Raw genomic sequence first — 17,558 nt, 5'->3', positions numbered from 1 at the left:
CAGAGCACGAGACATCGTGCAGCCGTATCGTTTTCGACAGCAGCCTCACCTCTTGGTACCCTGCGCTAAGATGAGGAATTGGTTCTTTTCTCTCCTGATTGCTGAGCTGTCAGTTTCTGTCCCTTTAACATGTCTCCCTGTCACTTTTATTTTACCACCTACCATGATACCCAACCTTTCAGATTATAATGTACCAGGTTTGGGAGTCTCCATTTTTAAAAAGGTTTATTTTGAAACATTTAATTCATGGGCCAGGTACCCTGAGACCGTCTCCCCAAAACACAGGTCCCATTCTTGTGAACATCTGAACAGAGCTGTGCCGGTGTTGGGGGGGGGGGGGGTAGGTGGGAGTGTCCCTAAATGTCCCCAGAGGAGTAGTCCATAGTTTTGGAGCCTAAAGTCCCCAGGGACACTCGGCTGGCTCAGTCAGTGGGACATGCGACTCTTGATCTCAGGGCTGTGAGTTCGAGTCCCACGATTTAAAAATAAAATCTTTAAAAAAGCAACCAAAGTGCCCGTAAGCGTTGTGGAAGATCCTAGTGAGGCGGGCACTCTGCCCGAGTGCCGCTCCGCGTACCAGCCCACCACTGATTGGCACCGGGACCCGGGGGACCCTCACGTGCCCTGGGGGGTCTCAGGTTCCTGTCCGCGGAGGGGGGGCGATGGTCGCAGTACTGCCTGGCCGGATAAGCGGAACAGTTTCTGTCAGTGTCGGCCACGGGCTGCCAGCATCGTCCGTAAGTGAGGAATGTGGATCTGGCTTCCCTGATCTGTGCCCAGATCTTGAACCTGCTTCCCGTTTTTGTGTTTGTTCTCCTTGTATCATGCCATTGTTTTTGGGGGGAGGGGGGGCGCGGACAGTTTCAGGCTGGCCTGCAGTTTCTCAGGGGCCCTTGAGTGTGTAAAAATACCTCTCATATCGGTATCATATCATCCCATAATCTTAAGACCAGAAACGAAACAGAGAGCAGAATCCAGGTCAAGCGTTCCTGGAGAAGTATGCCCAGCGTCACAGCTGAAGGCTGCTGTGTGGACGGCCACAAGCAGAGTCTTGTAGGCCTGTGCGCCTTCAACGGCGTTGACTCTGCTCCACAGGAACCACCTCATGGAGGACACAGACACTGCAGGAAAGTCTGTTCCCTTACACCACAGCGCACAGGTGCCGTCCTGAGTGATGCCCAGATCGCTCTGATAGCCCCCGGGTTTCGCGTAGCATCCACAGAGCATCGAGAGGAAAAAATCACAGGCTCTTACTCGTGGTTTTGTGAATTCATTAGAGGATCTGCAGTGAGACTTTTATAAAAAGAGGCAGTCCCAGAAGCCACTATAGTCCCACCGGGAAGGCCGACCGGGAGTCCCAGCAGGCAGGCCCCCCTCAGCTGCCAGACGCCTTCCACGGAGCCCTCAGAAGCAGCACCCCAAGGGGCTCCCATTTTGTGACACGCCTCTACGTGGCTCATTCTCCCGACGACCCTGCCGGTGGACGTGTCCCCACCCTACACGCGAGGGCACAGCTAGGGCACAGCCAGGCGAGCTGCCCCTGCAGGATCGGCAGGCCGAGCACCAGCGCCACCCCCCACGGTCTGCAGCCTTGCACCGGCCACATAGCTCCTTTGCCCCAGCTTTGCGGGGTGTGTGGTCCCTTCACCACCTGAGGCCCCCTCACCACCCCTCTCTGCCCGGCCTGTATATGCCTGGCCCCTTCTCCGTGCCGGGCACCATGCCAGATGCCGAAAATACAGCGGCCAAACACACACCTGGGCTCCGCTCCCCTGGGCTCTCCGTCTGGAGGGGGACAGACAGTTGACAGGGGGCCAGAGGACTGCCGGATCGTTGATCCTGATAGATGCTGAGGGAAGTAAACCAGGCAGCATGGTTAAGAGTGAGGGGGGTAGAGGGCAGGTTCGTTTGAGGCAGGGTCTCTGGCTTGGTGACACTTGGGCCGAAACCAGAATTGGCCGAGCCAACACGAGCCCCAGCCCCGTGCTGAGTGCCGGGTCGGAGGCCTGCTGTGACGTCACCGCGCGCCATGCCCTTCTCCATCAGGCAGGCGGTGTCCCCACAGCCACATAAGGACTCAGTGCCCGTGGTGGTGATTGATCCATGACGTCCCCCCGTGGAGCTCAGAGCCAAGTGCAAGGACTGCCGAAGCGCTCTGGTGACAGGGCGGCGGAGGAAGGCGTGTGGAGGCCGGGCGCCCGGCAGCTGTCCCCGCCAGGATCCTGCTGCCCCAGGGTCACCTCTAAAGGCGTGTGCTTCGTAGAGAAGAGGAGTACGGGTAGCGCCTGTTTGTGGAAATTCTGCCTCAGCTTTCTGAGGGGAGGGCATACAGTCGAGCTGGGCAAATTTTGGAGTAAAGGGAGAAGTCGGATCCGCAAATGGCATGCGTGTGACGTGTTGCCTCAGCTGTCCTAGCTGTTAGTGCAGAGTCCCCCTCCGCTCGGTCCTTTTTCTTAAAGTGCCCTAGTCACTCCCTTCTGTGCCCAGAGAGCATTTCAGCGTCCTTCATTAAGCCAGCTCACACAAAAGCAAAGCTGTGGGCCGAGGACATGCCAGTCACCGAGAACAGGGTAAGAGGGAGAGGCAGAAGTGGTGTTACTTATGACACGTAAGAGTGATACAGATCACCCACCTTCCTTTCACACAGGACTTAGCAGTGGTTTACATTTACTAGAGGGCTCAAGGAGAACTGACCCGTTGACTTTGTTCTGCCAGCTCAGCCAAGAAATAAATTCTTCCAGGTACTCTTAGCTTTGGGCTCCGTCATTACCATGGCAACGTGGAACAATTGACGTCCCAAAGAATGTAGACTATATATATATTCTCTCTTTCCTGTAATTTTAGTGTCTGAGTGAAGTAGTAATGACATGAAGGAAAGAGCTTTCAGCTCGTAGTTTCTCTGGGGCCAGAGGTGGTGCCTGGTCAGGTCTTCTCCTGGAAGAGCTCCCTTAAGACGACCAGCGAGGAAGCACAGCCCTCCTTTCCTGGCCCAGCAGTGGCAGTCCTTCTGCCTGGAGCGGCTAAAGGTTTCCCTCTTGACAGAAGGAGAAAACAGACAAGGCTTAAGTCCGCGTACGTGTCACTCAGGTGAGGGTTTTCTCCAAACGAGCTTCCCCCCCATTGACGTGGCATCGGATTTCTAAGTCACCGTATTACCAAAACGAGTGAGTGGAAACACGGGAACGCCTTGACATCACCTCAGAAAAGAACTCATTTTAAGGCGCTCTTTCTTCTCATTTCATTCTTTCTCTTAGATCTTTTACCCTTTTGACGTTAATGCGTAGTCTTCAAATACCTGAGTGAAAAGCGACAAGAGAGAAATTCCTGCGTTTCTTCCACCCTGAACAGATGAAATGCATGACCCGTGTCCTCAAACGTCAGGCCGCCACTTTTGCCTTCTCAAGGAGAGCGTTGAGCTCATGCTGTAGACTCTAATTATGAATGATGTCAGGTTCCCTGTTTTTGAGATACTCGTCTTGTTTGGAGAAATCCCGGGAGACAGCAGTGGGGCCCAAACGTGCCTTTGCTGTAGATGAGAGAGAGTTGTGCAGTCAGTGCAGACGGGCGGCCTCAGATCGTGCGCATAGTTGCCCCGCATCTTTCTGTCATTCGCAAGGGCTCTGTGTGCGAGCTCTGTTTGCTCCCTGAGAAACAAGTCTGTGTGTTATAACAGATTGCACCATGACGTCACTGTTATTTCCATAAATGACTCATGTGTGAGCAAAAATTGAGTAATCGTGTTTTAGGAATGTGTCGGCATAACAGGGGACTTAGGCAGATCGTTTTGCCTTTTCAAATTATGTTAAAGGCCGGGAGGTCAAATAGTTCACATCTTCCAACGTGTCTGTTTCCTTCCCTGCAGAAACCGACGACTATGCTGAGATTATAGACGAAGAAGATACCTACACCATGCCCTCAAGTAAGTAGGCTTTGCATTTTGTTCTTGTTCAGATCTGACAGATACTTAACTTTTAGGTATCTTCCGTTCAAAAGTTGTAGATATTTATTGGTTTCTTTTAGAACTGTCTTTAATACCTCACGTTGAGTGTGCATAACAGAAATATTCTTTTCAGTCTTTAGAAACCTGTTTTGTATTTGACCAGTCTGAGGTCAGGAGCCTAAAGCTCAAATATCTATAGTAAGTCAGCTTAGTTACAGGTTTTTTGGAATCTCATCTCGTGGCTCTATCATAATACAGCCTTTATTGATTATAGAATCTCCTCTCTGGAATATTATGTTATTTAAAGTTACAGGTCTATACACGTTTCTATATTCAGTTTTTTCAACTTGCATATTCAGTTAATTGCATTTCCCCTTTGAAACTCTGTTGCTTGCTGCCCTTGACTGACCAGGTACAAAGAGCTTCCCTCATCCGTTGCTTCCAGTCCGCACGGCTTGGGTGGGGCGGGGGGGGGGGGGGGGGGGGGGGAGGGACTTCAGTTACGACTTTCCTGCAGCCTAGAAACACCAGCTTCTTCTCTCTGTTTTGTGCTGCTTCTTGATTGAAGAGAATCCGGAAGCCCCAGGTCTCGTGTTGGAAGATAGAGTCCCAGACCTTGAATTGGAGACACACTTGAAATTTCCTTCACATAAAAAAAAAAAAAGGTTTACTGGCTCAGTCAGTAGAAGATGCAACTCTTGATGTTAGTCACGGGTTCGAGCCCCACGTGTGGCACAGAGTTTACTTAAAAAAATTTTTTTTTAATTTAAAAAATTCAGCATCGGATGTCCTGATCTCCATAGAGCCACACGTATTTGTAAAATAAATGTTTCAGGCACTTTATTTACCCTGTTGTGTAACTATTGTAAAAGATGCTCTCATTTCCGTGAACTCTACACATGCAAGAGGCATTACCAGCGTCAGGCCTGCATTGTCCTGGGTGCCCCCCAAATCCCTCACAAGGGTTCCTTGTGTTAGAGAGTGGTCCAAAACAGAGGGAAGAGCGGAAGCTTACTTGTGTGCATTCTGACTTGTGTGCGCCGGCACCACAGAAAATGTTTAAATTTACACTTAAATTTTGTACGTTTCCACAGAGAATCCAAATTTGCACTTGTACGTTTATTATTCGGTGTTGAGTAGTACGTGTCCAATGTGGCTGACGTTTATCCAAACCCCACGAAGATGTTACTGTGTAGGAATTGGGAGATGGAAACTGGAAAGCGTCGTGTCCATCACATCGAGTTCATTTGAGGAGATTTAGGTTTTGCTTATGTCTGGTCTTTTTCCTACCGATGTTTGTGGTTAAAATATTTCACATAGTAAATATTGAAACGTACTCTCGGAGTTTGTTGTTGTTAACCTGATTGCTATCAGTTATTTCTAAGCAAGGTCTTCAATTTTTTTCTCCCTTAATTGCAATACAGAAAGCTATGGAATAGACGAAGGTAACACGATTCCTTTAAAATAACTGCATTTGCTTGCAATTGCAGCCTGCGGAGTGGTGTGGGACGTTTCAGTTCGCAGTTAACTGTTATCCTTAAACCACTTGTCATTGGTTTATCCGTGCTATTAAACCAATGGAACTACCAGCTAAAGTGATTTTAAAGAGGAAAAGAACCACCTCAAATTTGAGTCGGATTTTCTGTATGACTTCTCATTTGATAAACCAGGAAGAGTTTTGAAACATTTGGCTGTTGTTTTATTCCATTGGCGACTTCACTAATGGAGTCCGTGCAGCGTGGGTCGTGCAGACAGGTTTCCTGGCCGGAGAAAATCAAAATCCGCAGCAGTTAATTGGATTAGAATTCATGGTCTAGGTTGCTAGTGGGTATTTTATTTCCATGTGCCTCAACGGCCTGCTAAACAGTCAGTTTGGTATAAATCGCAAGAAATTAATATGTTGATTTGAGGCAAACGCTCTCAAAAATATAAAACACTCATCATTTGTAATGCAATATGTTCAACCTTGATTCCAAGTCATCTAATTTTGAAATTAGTTTTTAGAAATGGCCTCTTTAAACTCTTTAGCTCCATGAATAATATAGATAGGATCGTAAGAAAGTGGAAAACTCTTAAACTTTTAAAACAGAGTTACTCGTGACACGGTTTTCCCGTTGTCTCCGTATTTTCAGATTTCAGTTATTTGTAAAATAATTGCTTTAAATAACCGTGTTTTTTAGACTTTCGTATATTAATACCTAAACTAATAGCATTGATTTCTTAAACATATAATTTACTACTTGGAAAAACTATTTAGAAAACGATCAGACAGATACAAACTAAATCGAATTAAAAACATGAAAAAAATCTGCCTTTAATAGAACTCACATCGTTTTGTGGTTCAACCAATGCCGTTAACAGTTTGTGTAACTCCTTTCACAATACTGTTTAAGAGAATTCCACTCTGTTTAAAGCATTTTCATAGAGTGATGTGCCACCAGTGAGAGTTGTACTCGTGGATGATAAGGAAATGCGTTGAGTGTAGTGTCTGCATTTGGAATACCGCACCTACCTAATTTTTGACGTACGGATCGTGCTTTGCAGCCAGGGACTACGAGATTCAAAGAGAAAGAATCGAGCTTGGACGGTGCATCGGGGAAGGCCAGTTTGGGGACGTCCACCAAGGCGTCTACATGAGTCCAGTAAGTCCTCCCTGGCGACCAGAAAAACGTGCTGCTTTTGACTGTCGCCTCTTCTTTGTCTTCTCGAGTCCCTGGCTCTCCTTTGCAGAGGTCTTTCACAGAGCCCGTCACACACGTCAACCTGCTCGGAGTATTCGGGAGCAGAGAAATGGCACCCTTAGCTCCTAGAGGGCTGGGTCTGTCTTTTGTTCATTTTGATCTTTCAGCCTCTCTCATCAGGAACAGATCCCACAAGGAGTGTTCCATTGGATGGAACAGATTATGACTTTAATAATCGCTTTATTGAGGTATAAATCACATACTATAAAACGTACTTGCTAAAAACATACAGTTCAGTGGTTTCTTAGTATATCGATAGAGTTGTACAAATGACAGCACGGTGCATTTTCCAGCACCTTCTTTACCCCAGAAAGAAGCCTCACCCGCTAGCAGTTACTCCCGTCCCGCCCTCCCCGAGCCCCTGGCAGCCAGTCGTCTGCTCCCTGTTCTCTAGATTTGCCTCTTCTGGACGCTTCACGTACACGGACTCGTGCGACATGTGGCCTTCCGTGATCGGTTCTTTTAGTTAGCATGTTCTCAAGGGTCATCCACACTCTAGCGTGAAGCGGTACTTAGTGTCCTTTTTTGCCAGGCAACATTCGATTGTGTGGGTAGACCGTTTGTGTTTGTCCGTTCTCCAGCTGACAGGAATTTGGGCTGTGACCGCTTCTTAGCTGTTAGGAATGACGCCTCTGTGACGGTCACTGCACAGGTCTGCGTGTGAGTAGTTAGTTCTCAGTTCTCTCGCGTAGATGGCAGAGAGTGGAATGGCCGGGTCACGTGGTATCTGTTCCGCCCTTTGACCCGGAGCTGTCTCCGAAGAGGCCGCGCCCCTTCCCTCCACTCCTGGCAGCGGTGCGTGAGAATGCCCGTCCCTCTGCAGCCCTGCCGACACCGGTTATGGTACGTGTGCCGGTTAGATCAGCAGTAGTGAGACACCAGCAGGAACTCACTCAAGAAACTTTTTTTAGCTGGAAGAACGGGTGTACACAGATGACACAAATAAGGGATCACGGACCGTCCCCAGCTTACAGTGGTTCGACTTACTCTTTCTTGATCTTACGATGTTGCAAAAGCGATCTTCATGCAGTAGAAATCACACTTAGAATTTTGAATTCAGATCTTTTCCCAGGCTAGGGATATGTGCGTCCTCTTCCCCTGCAGGGTGGTGGCCACAGCTTCCAGTCAGCCCACAGCGGACGCACTGACGGCCGTTGCGCAGCCACGCAGCGATCCTGTCACTCTCAGTAGAGGATTTAGTGAATTACAGGGATAGCAACACTTCGGTGTAAAATACGCTTTGTAGGGGGCGCCTGGGTGGCTCAGGCCGTTGAGCATCCAACTCTTGATTTTGGCTCGGGTCATGATGCCAGGGTGGTGGGATCGAGCTCCGTGCTGGACGTGGAGCCTTGCTTGGGATTTGCTGCCTCTATCCCTCTGCCCCTCCCCGCCGTGTGCGTGCCCTCGCGTTTTCTCTCTCTCTCAAAAAGCAAATAAAATAATGCTCTGTGTCCACTGGTTTTGCCCAACTATAGGCCATTGTGAGTGTTTGTGAGCACACATGAGGCGGGTGTGGCCCAGCTGTGATATTTGGTAGGTTAGGTATTTACGCGCATTTTGACTCAGGGTATGTTCAACTTACGATGGGTGTGTTGGGACGTAACTGCATCTCAGGTCAGGGAAGATCTGTGGTAACACAGACGATTGACGTTTTATGTTACCCCTGCTTTGGAAGCTGCAAATGGTGTTTTCCCAGTAGTTCCATACCTGTCAGGTTTTCTAGAGCTGAAAGGGTTTTCTTGTTTTGTTTTCTTTGGGTCACAGGAGCAGCAGACAATTGCCACCGCGTCACTAAACAAATCAGAGATTCCATTTTTTTTTTCACATTTCAGCTTTGAAAGTCTCTACCTTGTTCTTACACTTAATTCTGTCATTTATTATGTATTTTTAGCTGCTAACTTTTCTTCTAGTTGTTTTTTTTTTGTTTTTGTTTTTTTTTTTTTTTTTACTATATCTGTTATTATCTTCCTAATTCTCTTACCTCTGTTCTTTGAAGCAAAAAGCAGTACAGAGAGCCCTGGGTCCAAATTTACTCAAAAGGCCTGCTAACTTTTAGACTGGCTCTACCCAACTGAGATAAAAGGCAGGTGAGGCTTCTTGACCCGAAATAATTACAGTTGAATTACAGTCTCTGTTAGGTCTCTGGGCTTGCTGTTAGGAAGGCAGTTGGGGAGCGAGTGCATGAGCCTAGCCATAACAGGCACTGGCAGGGAAAGTTCCAGACGCATGCTGTGGACAGGGAGGGCGTGTCTCACTTCCGAATTGTTGAACCTGTGGAAGATGAGGGAAACTGAGGAATCCAAAGTGGCTACTTGAGCATCGGTATGAATTCTGCTTGTTGAGTGAGGCGGAGAAGGCTAAGAGGGAAGCACGTTGGATAGTGGGCGCATTAGTAAGGGTTCCCCGGGGAGACAGAAGCAGGCGGGTGTGGGTGCTTTCAAACGAGATCTGTTAGGGATTGGCTCACGTGATTATGGAAGCTGACTGACGTCCCCTCAGATCTTCAGGTGGCCTGCTGGAGACCCAGGAGAGCTGATGGCTTCTTACTGCCAAGGCTGTATCTGAAGGCCCGAGACCCAACATAGCCAGTGTGGTTGTAGTCCAGAGGGTCAAGGAAGAATAATGTCCCAGCACAAAGCAATTCAGCAGGAGGAATTTCTCTTGTTCAGGAGACCAGCTTTGTGTTCTGTTCAGGCCTTCAGCTGATCAGACAAGGCCCACCACATTAGGGAGGGCAACCTGCTTCACTCAGTCTATCAATTTACATGTTAAGTCCATTCAGAAACACTCTGAATAATGTCTGACCAAATAATCTCTGGGCACCCCGTGGCCCAGGCCAGTGGACACATGCAGTTAACCACCACAGTGAGATATCAGGAGGTTTGTTTTGCTCAGTTCAAGTTTAAAATAACTTCACAGCATCCTCGTCAAGACAGGGCACAGGTGGGTTGGATATGTGGGTCTGAGCTGAAAGGCAAAGTGAGGGCTACAGAGAGGAATTAGGAGGTCGGCATGGAGGTGGGACTTGGGGCTCAGTGAGGCTGCTTCTCGTCGGGCTGGCCATGGATTGTGCCCTGGGATTTCCCAACACTGACAAGACAGGAAGCGGTGTCCTGCCTTCCACTCTCCCCCTGTGCCGGTCTTTCCTGCCTGAGCCTGGCGTCTACGGGGACAGCGGCGCACGCTCCCGTAGCTTGGCAGATTGAAGTGTCGTCAGCACTCAGAATCTAGTGTGGCCACCATTTCAGAGCTAAGTCTGTGACAAAGCCGCTGCCGCTCCCTGTCGCCTGTCACATGCACACGCCGCCCCGGTCACTCCTGAGATAAAGCCCTGTTGCAGAAGGGGCAGGCCACTTCCAGCAGGGTGATCGCAGGCAAACCGCGAAACCTGTCAGCCTCTGCCTCGTCTGTAAAAGGGGTGGCCCGGACCCTTGTGTACCTTGTCAGGCTACCTCACAGATCACCTGTAGGCTCAGTGAGATGATGTACAAAAAGGACAGAAATGCCCAAAGCCTGTCGAGAAAACTGAAGACTGCGAGACTATGCAGCCCCCGTCTGGGATCTCATGGCTAAGTGCTCCTCGCTCCTGTGCGAGGGCGCCTGCGTCTGGCCACCCCCGGGGAGGAAAGGAGGGGTCCAAGACAGCAGCCCCCCGAGGCCTCCTCTCTTCACTCCGGAGCTGCTGTCTCTCGGCTGTGTGACCTCGTCCCCTCTCCAGATCCTCTGGCGAGGATGGGACCCCGAGGCAGGGTAGGAGTCGGGGCACGGCAGCCGTGGCAGAGACCTGAGGCAGTGCTTCTTAAACCTTCGTTCACCGGGCTGTCCCTGCTGCTTTCTCCCCTCCTGTCCTCACCTTTTCTGCCTACTTGACAGAATGTGAGGTACCTTGGGAAAATATCCAGTATGAACAGTACGTGGTTCTACCAAGGACAGTGGAAAGCCCAGGATAGGATAAGCCCTTAAGTTGCTACTTAAAACCATCCACGGGGGCACCTGGGTGGCTCAGTCGGTTGAGCGTCTGACTCTTGATTTCAGCCCAGGTCACGATCTCACAGTCCAGCAGGATCGAGCCCTGAGTCAGGCTTTGCACTGAGCGTGGAGCTTGCTTGGGATTCTCTCTCCCTCTCCCTCCCTCCTTCTCTCTCTCTCTCTCTCTCTCTCTCGTGCTTTCTCTCTCTCTAAAAATAAAGTATAATGAAGTAAATGAAAACCATCCATGGTATTCCATTGAGGCTCGGAATGGCCTCATTTGTCTTGTTCAAGCTCTGTCTTTTGAATTCGTTCGAGAAAATATCAGCTTCTTCGGGAGGCAGATCGACACGCCTTCTTGGTTTCTCTCCACCTTGGTGGTCCCCCTCTGAGTCTGCCTTGTGTCTCCCCCTCTCCCTGACCTCCCACACGGCTGGGCGGCCGGGTGCTGTGCTCGTGCCCCAGCCCGCGAGGATCTCCTGCGGATCCGACCCTGAACTCCGCCGGATCCTCCTGCCGCTGCCCTGGGTGCCACGCTATCTCCCCGCCATCTCACGCCCCTCACGTCCTGGTCCTGCTCGAACTGCTGCTTCCCTCTCTCTCACCAAACACCTGAAGTCTCCTTACCAGCATCGCACCTCACCCTGCGTCACCTGCACTGCCCACACTTGCCCCAGCCGCCACCCCACCGCTGCACCTCCCCCCCCCCCCCCCCGCCCCCGTCAGCTCCCGGAGCAGGTGCTCCTTCTCAGCCGGAGGTCAGCCATGGCACTGCTCTCCCCGGGGTGCCTTTCTTTTGGTCCATAGGGCCCCGCTCGGGCTGCCTGTCCCAGCGCACCGCCTCGGCCCTACCCCCACCACTGCCCTAGCCGCAGCACTGTGACCCTGGCTGTGCCCGCCTGCCAGTCCCTCCCTCCCTCCTTCCATTTTTTCGCCCTTGTCTCTGCCTCGCACATCCTGACACACTCCTTCCTGGTCCACACCACTGTTCCGCGCGAACGTGCTCTGTGATGAGCTCGCTCCTTGTGTTCGTTGTCTGCTCTTTGCCGGAACGGAAGCCTGAGTAGAGCAGGGAACGCTGCTGCCTTTAGCCCAGGGTGCGTCCTGAGCGCCCGGAAGGCTGCCTGGCACGCAGCAGAAAGTGTTCGTGGGAGGACGAACGAATGAATGACCTCCAGCATTTTAACACCGTGTCCGTTTCTTCTGGGGTCTTGCTGAGTATTTGAAGTGTTCTTCTCCTGAGGTTTTCAGTTCTGATCCTACCTGGTCCACAGTCCACATAGTTGCAGAACAAACAGCTCTTCGTGAACGTGCCCGTTGATTCATGTAGAGAACCTCTTTTTGCATGTGTGTGATTCTGAAATTTCCCTGACGCAGGAGAATCCGGCTTTGGCGGTCGCAATTAAAACATGTAAAAACTGTACTTCGGACAGCGTGCGAGAGAAATTCCTTCAAGAAGCCTGTAAGTTTCTAGAAATTTCTGTGGAGCTCCATTTGACGTTTTGTCTATGTAAAATACAAGCCATCTCTAAGAAGTAAGAAAAAGAATATTCTGACTCCTATGTGACAGCTGCATTTACTGTCTTGCCTTGCAAATTACTACCTGTATCTGTAGAGGCGCCTGTGTCCACATCGTCCAGGTAAGCCCTGATGTTTGGGTGTAAAGGTCGACAGATTTACCGTCCCTGTGTCCTTTGGTACCTGCACCATTCAGCATCCTGGCCCTGGAATTGGGCAGATGTAGAAATGAGTCCAGCCCAGGTGCCACCAGACCCTAGAGTTGGGGGTGAGCAGGACAGACGCGGTCCCCACCCTGAGGGAGCTCACAGACTGGGCAAAGAGCCGGGACCATGGCCAGGGCCCTGCTCCTGCTACAGTGCCCACCCCTCAGCTCTCTGTTCACATGTCCAGGGATGAAATTGCTGGGAGGGTCTCGCGTGGGTGGGTGTTCTCTGCAGAGTACAGACTCATGGAGAGCTAGTAGCTTGTCCTGTCCGTCTGCACGTGTCTGGCTCTTCCCGGCTGCCTTCGGGCTGGGATGCCCTTCCTACCCTCCCATGGCTTGTCCTGTCTCATCTGACCGCGTGATGAAAGTAGTTTCCCCTCAGGAGGCTGTGTCACAGGACCACACTCTCACCTTCCTCAGTATTTGTAACTAGGTAAACATTGCCTGAAAATTATTATTCCGTTTCTCTAGGCTCTAAGCTCCATGGGGACTCGGGCCGTGTCTGCTCTGCTCACTGCTTAGACACAGCACCCCGCTGTGAAAGGCACTCAGTAGACATTGGTCACGTGAATGACTCCCTGTGTCCTTCATTACATGTACATCGATTGAAGGCCTTCTACCTTCCATTTCAGTAAATATTTACCACCTGACAGTCCAATAGATTAATAAGTCACAGAGTAAATCATACTGACTTCATCAATACATTATAACTCCTCAAAATCATACTGTAACTTTATCAGAAAAAGGTCTAAGTCTGTCTTTAATCCCGTTCCTGTGTCTTAAGTACAAGACAAAGCCCGTCTCAGCTCGCTTGTTTCTGCAGAGCACCTAGGCCAAGAACACACAGGGCACAGCAGCCCCCTTACCTAACGCTCTCCCAGAAGAGTGACCTTGGACACCTGTCTCTCCCTAGTAACGATGCGCCAGTTTGACCACCCCCACATCGTGAAGCTGGTCGGTGTCATCACGGAGAACCCCGTCTGGATAATCATGGAGTTGTGCACGCTTGGAGAGGTAACCCGGCCCTCACACCCGGCCCGTCTGCCGGCCTGCCGTCACTGTGATTAAATAGCAGCCCCGTGATTGGGACTCGCCCAGCCTGCGCTGGCTGTTTGGTGTCCTTTGTTTAAAAAAGGGGAGTACGTGACGGGTGCCGTCGTCCTTTGGGTTCGGGGAACAGAACATCTTCATCGGTGAACCCCCAGGCGATGCCCTAACTCAGCACTGGCAGCAGTGGGGACCGGGCGGTCCCTCCTTCCTCTCTGGTGCCGCTGCCTCGTGCCAGCCCCGGGGTTCGAGGATGCAAGGGCCAGTCTTCGTGCAGTTGCGCTGCCCCAGCGCTGCATTACGTGAACCTGCAGTTCCTTGTTCCTCTGAGGACTCATTTCACGGTGTCTCTCCGACCGGCTGCGCTTAGTCCCGGTTTCTGTTGAAAATGGGAGGAACACACATAGACAGATCTCCGTATTTGACTTTCTCCCAAACACAGAAACTCTCCACTTAGTGTGTCACCATCCCCTGGAAGCGTGTCGGTGGCCAGCCCCAGGCTGCTGAATCAGGCTTGTTCCCGCCTCCAGGCCGCTCTGTAGCCTCCCTGCGTGGGGTGAACACAGCCCCGTTTTCCAGATGCCGACCCTCGACCTTCTGGTGCTAACAGTCGGTACTTCCACCTTCCGAAGCACTGTACGCGCTCCTTGTCTCTGAAAGAACACCGAACGCAGTTTTGCTTTTCATGGCAATTAGGGGTTCCGGGGCCCAGGTGTCAGAGAGCAGTCTGGATTCTTCCTCCTCTCCGTGACCGCGGCAGCCTCCCTCCCCCGGAAGGGCCTGCCTGGTGGCTCCCCTCTGTACTTGATAACCTAGTTCGCTGGGTGAGATAACTTAAGGCCTCTACAGGATCTCTTCATCCTCTGCCCTACCTTTCCAAAGGAAACAGTTCTGGCATACGTATTTTGTTCACAGTATCTTTCTGGTTTTGCTTTTGGAGAATTGGGTGATTTTTCTGGCTTAAACTGTCACTAAATCGTTCTCCTTTATGTATTGATTTTGTAGAGTTAGAGTTAAATTCATCTGCCTTCCGTTGCCATGGTGGCCTTTAGCCGAATTGATTATGACAGTAGTAATAAGGACCAGTGGCATGACTGCCCAGCACCCTCTGCAGCCAGAACTTCCTGGAGGGTGGGTAGGAGGCCTGCACCTGGCTTCCCCTTCCTCCTCATCACCTTATCCTCAGGTCTGGCCTGGGACACAGCAAGGTGTGGGGCCGCGGGTGCGTCGGCCAGGCTACGTGCCAGGCTCGCTCGGTATCTAGTTCTGTGTGTGTCCTCCAACTATTATTATCTAGCAGTATTTCATACTGCCATTTTATTCATTTCCTTGTAGAATCTTTCTGTGTTTTTTTCCAGAAATTTGGGGGGGGTGTCTGGGTGGCTCAGTCGGTTAAGCATCCGGCTTTGGCCCCCGTCATGATCTCACGGTTTGTGAGTTCAAGCCCTGCGTCGGGCTTTCTGCTGTCCGTGCAGAGCCTGCCTTGGACCCTGTCTCTCTCTCTCTGTCTCTCTGTCTCTGCCCCTCCCCTACTCGTATGCACACTCCCTCTTTCTCTCTCTCTCAAAAACAAATAAACGTTTAAAAAAAAAAAGAGAGAGAGTGCCTGTGTGGCTCAGTTGGTTAAGTGACCAACTGTGGCTCAGGTCATGATCTCATGGTTTGTGAGTTCAAGCCCCACATTGGGTTCTCTGCTGTTAGCACGGAGCCTGCTTCAGATCCTCTGTTCCCCTCTCTCTCTCTGCCCCTCCCCTGCTTGTGCTATCTCTTTCTCTCTCTCTCTCTCAAAAATAAACATTAAAAAAAATTGTCTACAATCATGAAGATCTCAGTGTTTTTTTAAGTGTTTTTTTTTTTTTTTTTTGAGAGAGAGAGTGAGCAAGCAGGGGAGGGGTGGAGAGAGAGAGGGAGACAGAGAGAGAGAGGGAGAATCCCAAGAAGCTCCATGCCATCAGCAGGGAGCTAGACATAGGGCTGGATCCCACAAACCATGAGATCATGACCTGAGCTGAAATTAAGAATCAGATGCTTAACCGACTGAGCCACCCAGGCACCCCAAAGATTCCAATCTTAAATAGGATTCCAAATAAAGAATGATTAACCATAATTTCTGAGCCATATGGCTCATTCGTTACACCTTATTTTGGAAGAATTGAAGCCATTCTTCTACAAGTGTGTGTGCGATTGGGCACCGTTGTTGAACATAGCTCTTCAGCTCTTGATTTCTGTTCTCGGTCACTAATTCTTTTTCATCTCGGTCACTGTTCCCAAAGCTGAGGTCGTTTCTGCAAGTGAGGAAGTACAGTTTGGATCTCGCGTCTTTGATCCTGTATGCCTATCAGCTTAGTACAGCTCTGGCGTATCTGGAGAGCAAAAGATTCGTGCACAGGTAAGATCCAGGCTAAAGCTGGTGAGCTGCCCTGCGGCGGGGGCAGGGGTGGGAGGTGGGAGCGGAGAGACCTCCGCAGGGGGGGAGGAGGAAGAGGTACTCGGTGTGCCCTGCGATCCCGCGTGCCACCGGCCTCCCATAGGCGGGCAGTATCGGAACGTCGCGCTGCCCTTGTCCTGGCCGAGAGAGGAGCCATAGTCACATCCGGAGGGCTTTCCTCACGTGAAGCCTGAAACCTTTGCTTGCCTTCGGGAAGCAAATACTGTGGAGAGCTTGTACGTGCCCTAGGGCAGTAAGCATGCGGACCTAAAACAGTCACTGTCCTGGGGCTTCCTGGGACCCCCCGAAGGGTCACGAGTGACATCTGCTGGCGTTCGGTGGAATTTCTGCTTCTCATCTGGGTCCCTTCTTTGAATGCAAGAGAAAGCCCTCAGTTTGTTTCCTGGGACTTTGTTACCCAGCACTGAAACAGATGGCATCAGCAAAATCGTTCACAGGCGTTTAGATGACAACTTTGATTTTATGGAACGAGGTCTCTTAGTAGCAGCAGGGTTGAGACCCCACTCGTGCGTCACTGTCTGTCAGTGTTCAAAAAGTGGTAAGCGGTTTCGTTACGGGAGAGTGTACTCCGCAGCCGTTCAAAATACTAGTCATTGTGTTAATGAGTAAACAGCTGCCTAAAGGATCGTCTTTGAAGGAAAATTGTAAAATTGTCTCTTTTTCAGTGTGTAACAAATCTCCTGTTTGCATTGTCTATAAACTGTCTTTCAGAGTACCTGCTGGTATGTCTTTATATAATATAGAGGAGTTTGTAGGTTTGTTTTCCTTATATTAAAATCCATTACCCGGAATTCTTCCTCTTCAGGGACATTGCTGCTCGGAATGTTCTGGTGTCCTCAAATGATTGCGTAAAATTAGGAGACTTCGGATTATCCCGGTATATGGAAGACAGCACTTACTACAAAGGTAAGGAATCCAAGCAAGCAAGAGGCGGTAGGCTCAGAATCCTTAATGATTCTTATGTCTTCAGAAGGTGTGCCCTCATCCGCTCGGCTGAAGTGTGACAGGGGTGTGACACCAGTTCACAGCCTTCTCCACGCCTCCTGCAGCAGCAGGACTTCCGCGGACGACACCTCACATCAGCCTTGCCTTACTGCCCATTAACTCACAGTGGGTCAGGGACTTCATTCCAAAACATAAAGCTGGAGAGCTTTTTTGAAAAACGTAGGAGTAAATCTTTGGGATCGAGGGCTGGACAAAGGGTCCTTAGGCTTGACACCAAAAACAGGGTCCATAAAGGGAAACACCTGACAGAAGGGACCTCATCCAAATGAGAACTTTTTGTTCTGCAAAAGACCCTGCGAAGAGGGTGAAAAGGCAAGGTGCAGACCGGGAGAGGGTACTGGCCAACCACAGTGCCCTCCTACAACCACGGGCCATTCAGCAAAGGACCAGTGTCCGCAGTGTGGGGTGAGCCCTGAGAATTCAGCAGGGAAAACAAATACAGACTACGACACCGACAGCAGGTGGGAACGGAAGCCGCACTGGAGAGGATACGAGGAGGGCAACGAAGCCTGTGCAGAGGTCTTCGGGATCCCTAGCCCTGGGGAGATGCGGGTTCAGACTGTGAGGAGGTATCTTTCCACACCTGTCGGAATGGCTACTAGCAGTTTAAAAATAGTGATAACACCAAATGCTGGCAAAGATGCAGAGAAACTAAATGGCTCACAACTTGCTTGTGAGAAT

General features: G+C 50.5%; 1 protein-coding gene across 22 annotated transcripts in view; it reads left to right on the top strand.

Moving 5' to 3' along the window:
• The window catches only part of PTK2 (protein tyrosine kinase 2), a 259,431-nt gene that overhangs the window by 184,205 nt on the left and 57,668 nt on the right, over positions 1 to 17,558 (top strand). For 17 of the 22 annotated variants that reach the window (XM_058699208.1, XM_058699197.1, XM_058699198.1 and 14 more), the window contains 7 exons: positions 3,863 to 3,919; positions 5,365 to 5,385; positions 6,485 to 6,582; positions 12,028 to 12,112; positions 13,290 to 13,390; positions 15,697 to 15,812; positions 16,678 to 16,778. In XM_058699208.1, coding sequence (XP_058555191.1) covers positions 3,863 to 3,919; positions 5,365 to 5,385; positions 6,485 to 6,582; positions 12,028 to 12,112; positions 13,290 to 13,390; positions 15,697 to 15,812; positions 16,678 to 16,778 — 579 coding nt within the window. Of the gene's footprint in view, positions 1 to 2,886; positions 3,088 to 3,862; positions 3,920 to 5,364; positions 5,386 to 6,484; positions 6,583 to 12,027; positions 12,113 to 13,289; positions 13,391 to 15,696; positions 15,813 to 16,677; positions 16,779 to 17,558 lie in introns of those variants that run through there. The other 5 variants (XM_058699200.1, XM_058699202.1, XM_058699214.1 and 2 more) reach the window with 2 other exon arrangements.

Source organism: Neofelis nebulosa, chromosome 14 (genome assembly GCF_028018385.1).
Source record: "Neofelis nebulosa isolate mNeoNeb1 chromosome 14, mNeoNeb1.pri, whole genome shotgun sequence".
Taxonomy (NCBI): Eukaryota; Metazoa; Chordata; class Mammalia; order Carnivora; family Felidae; genus Neofelis; species Neofelis nebulosa.
This window is presented reverse-complemented; position numbering and strand designations above follow the sequence as displayed.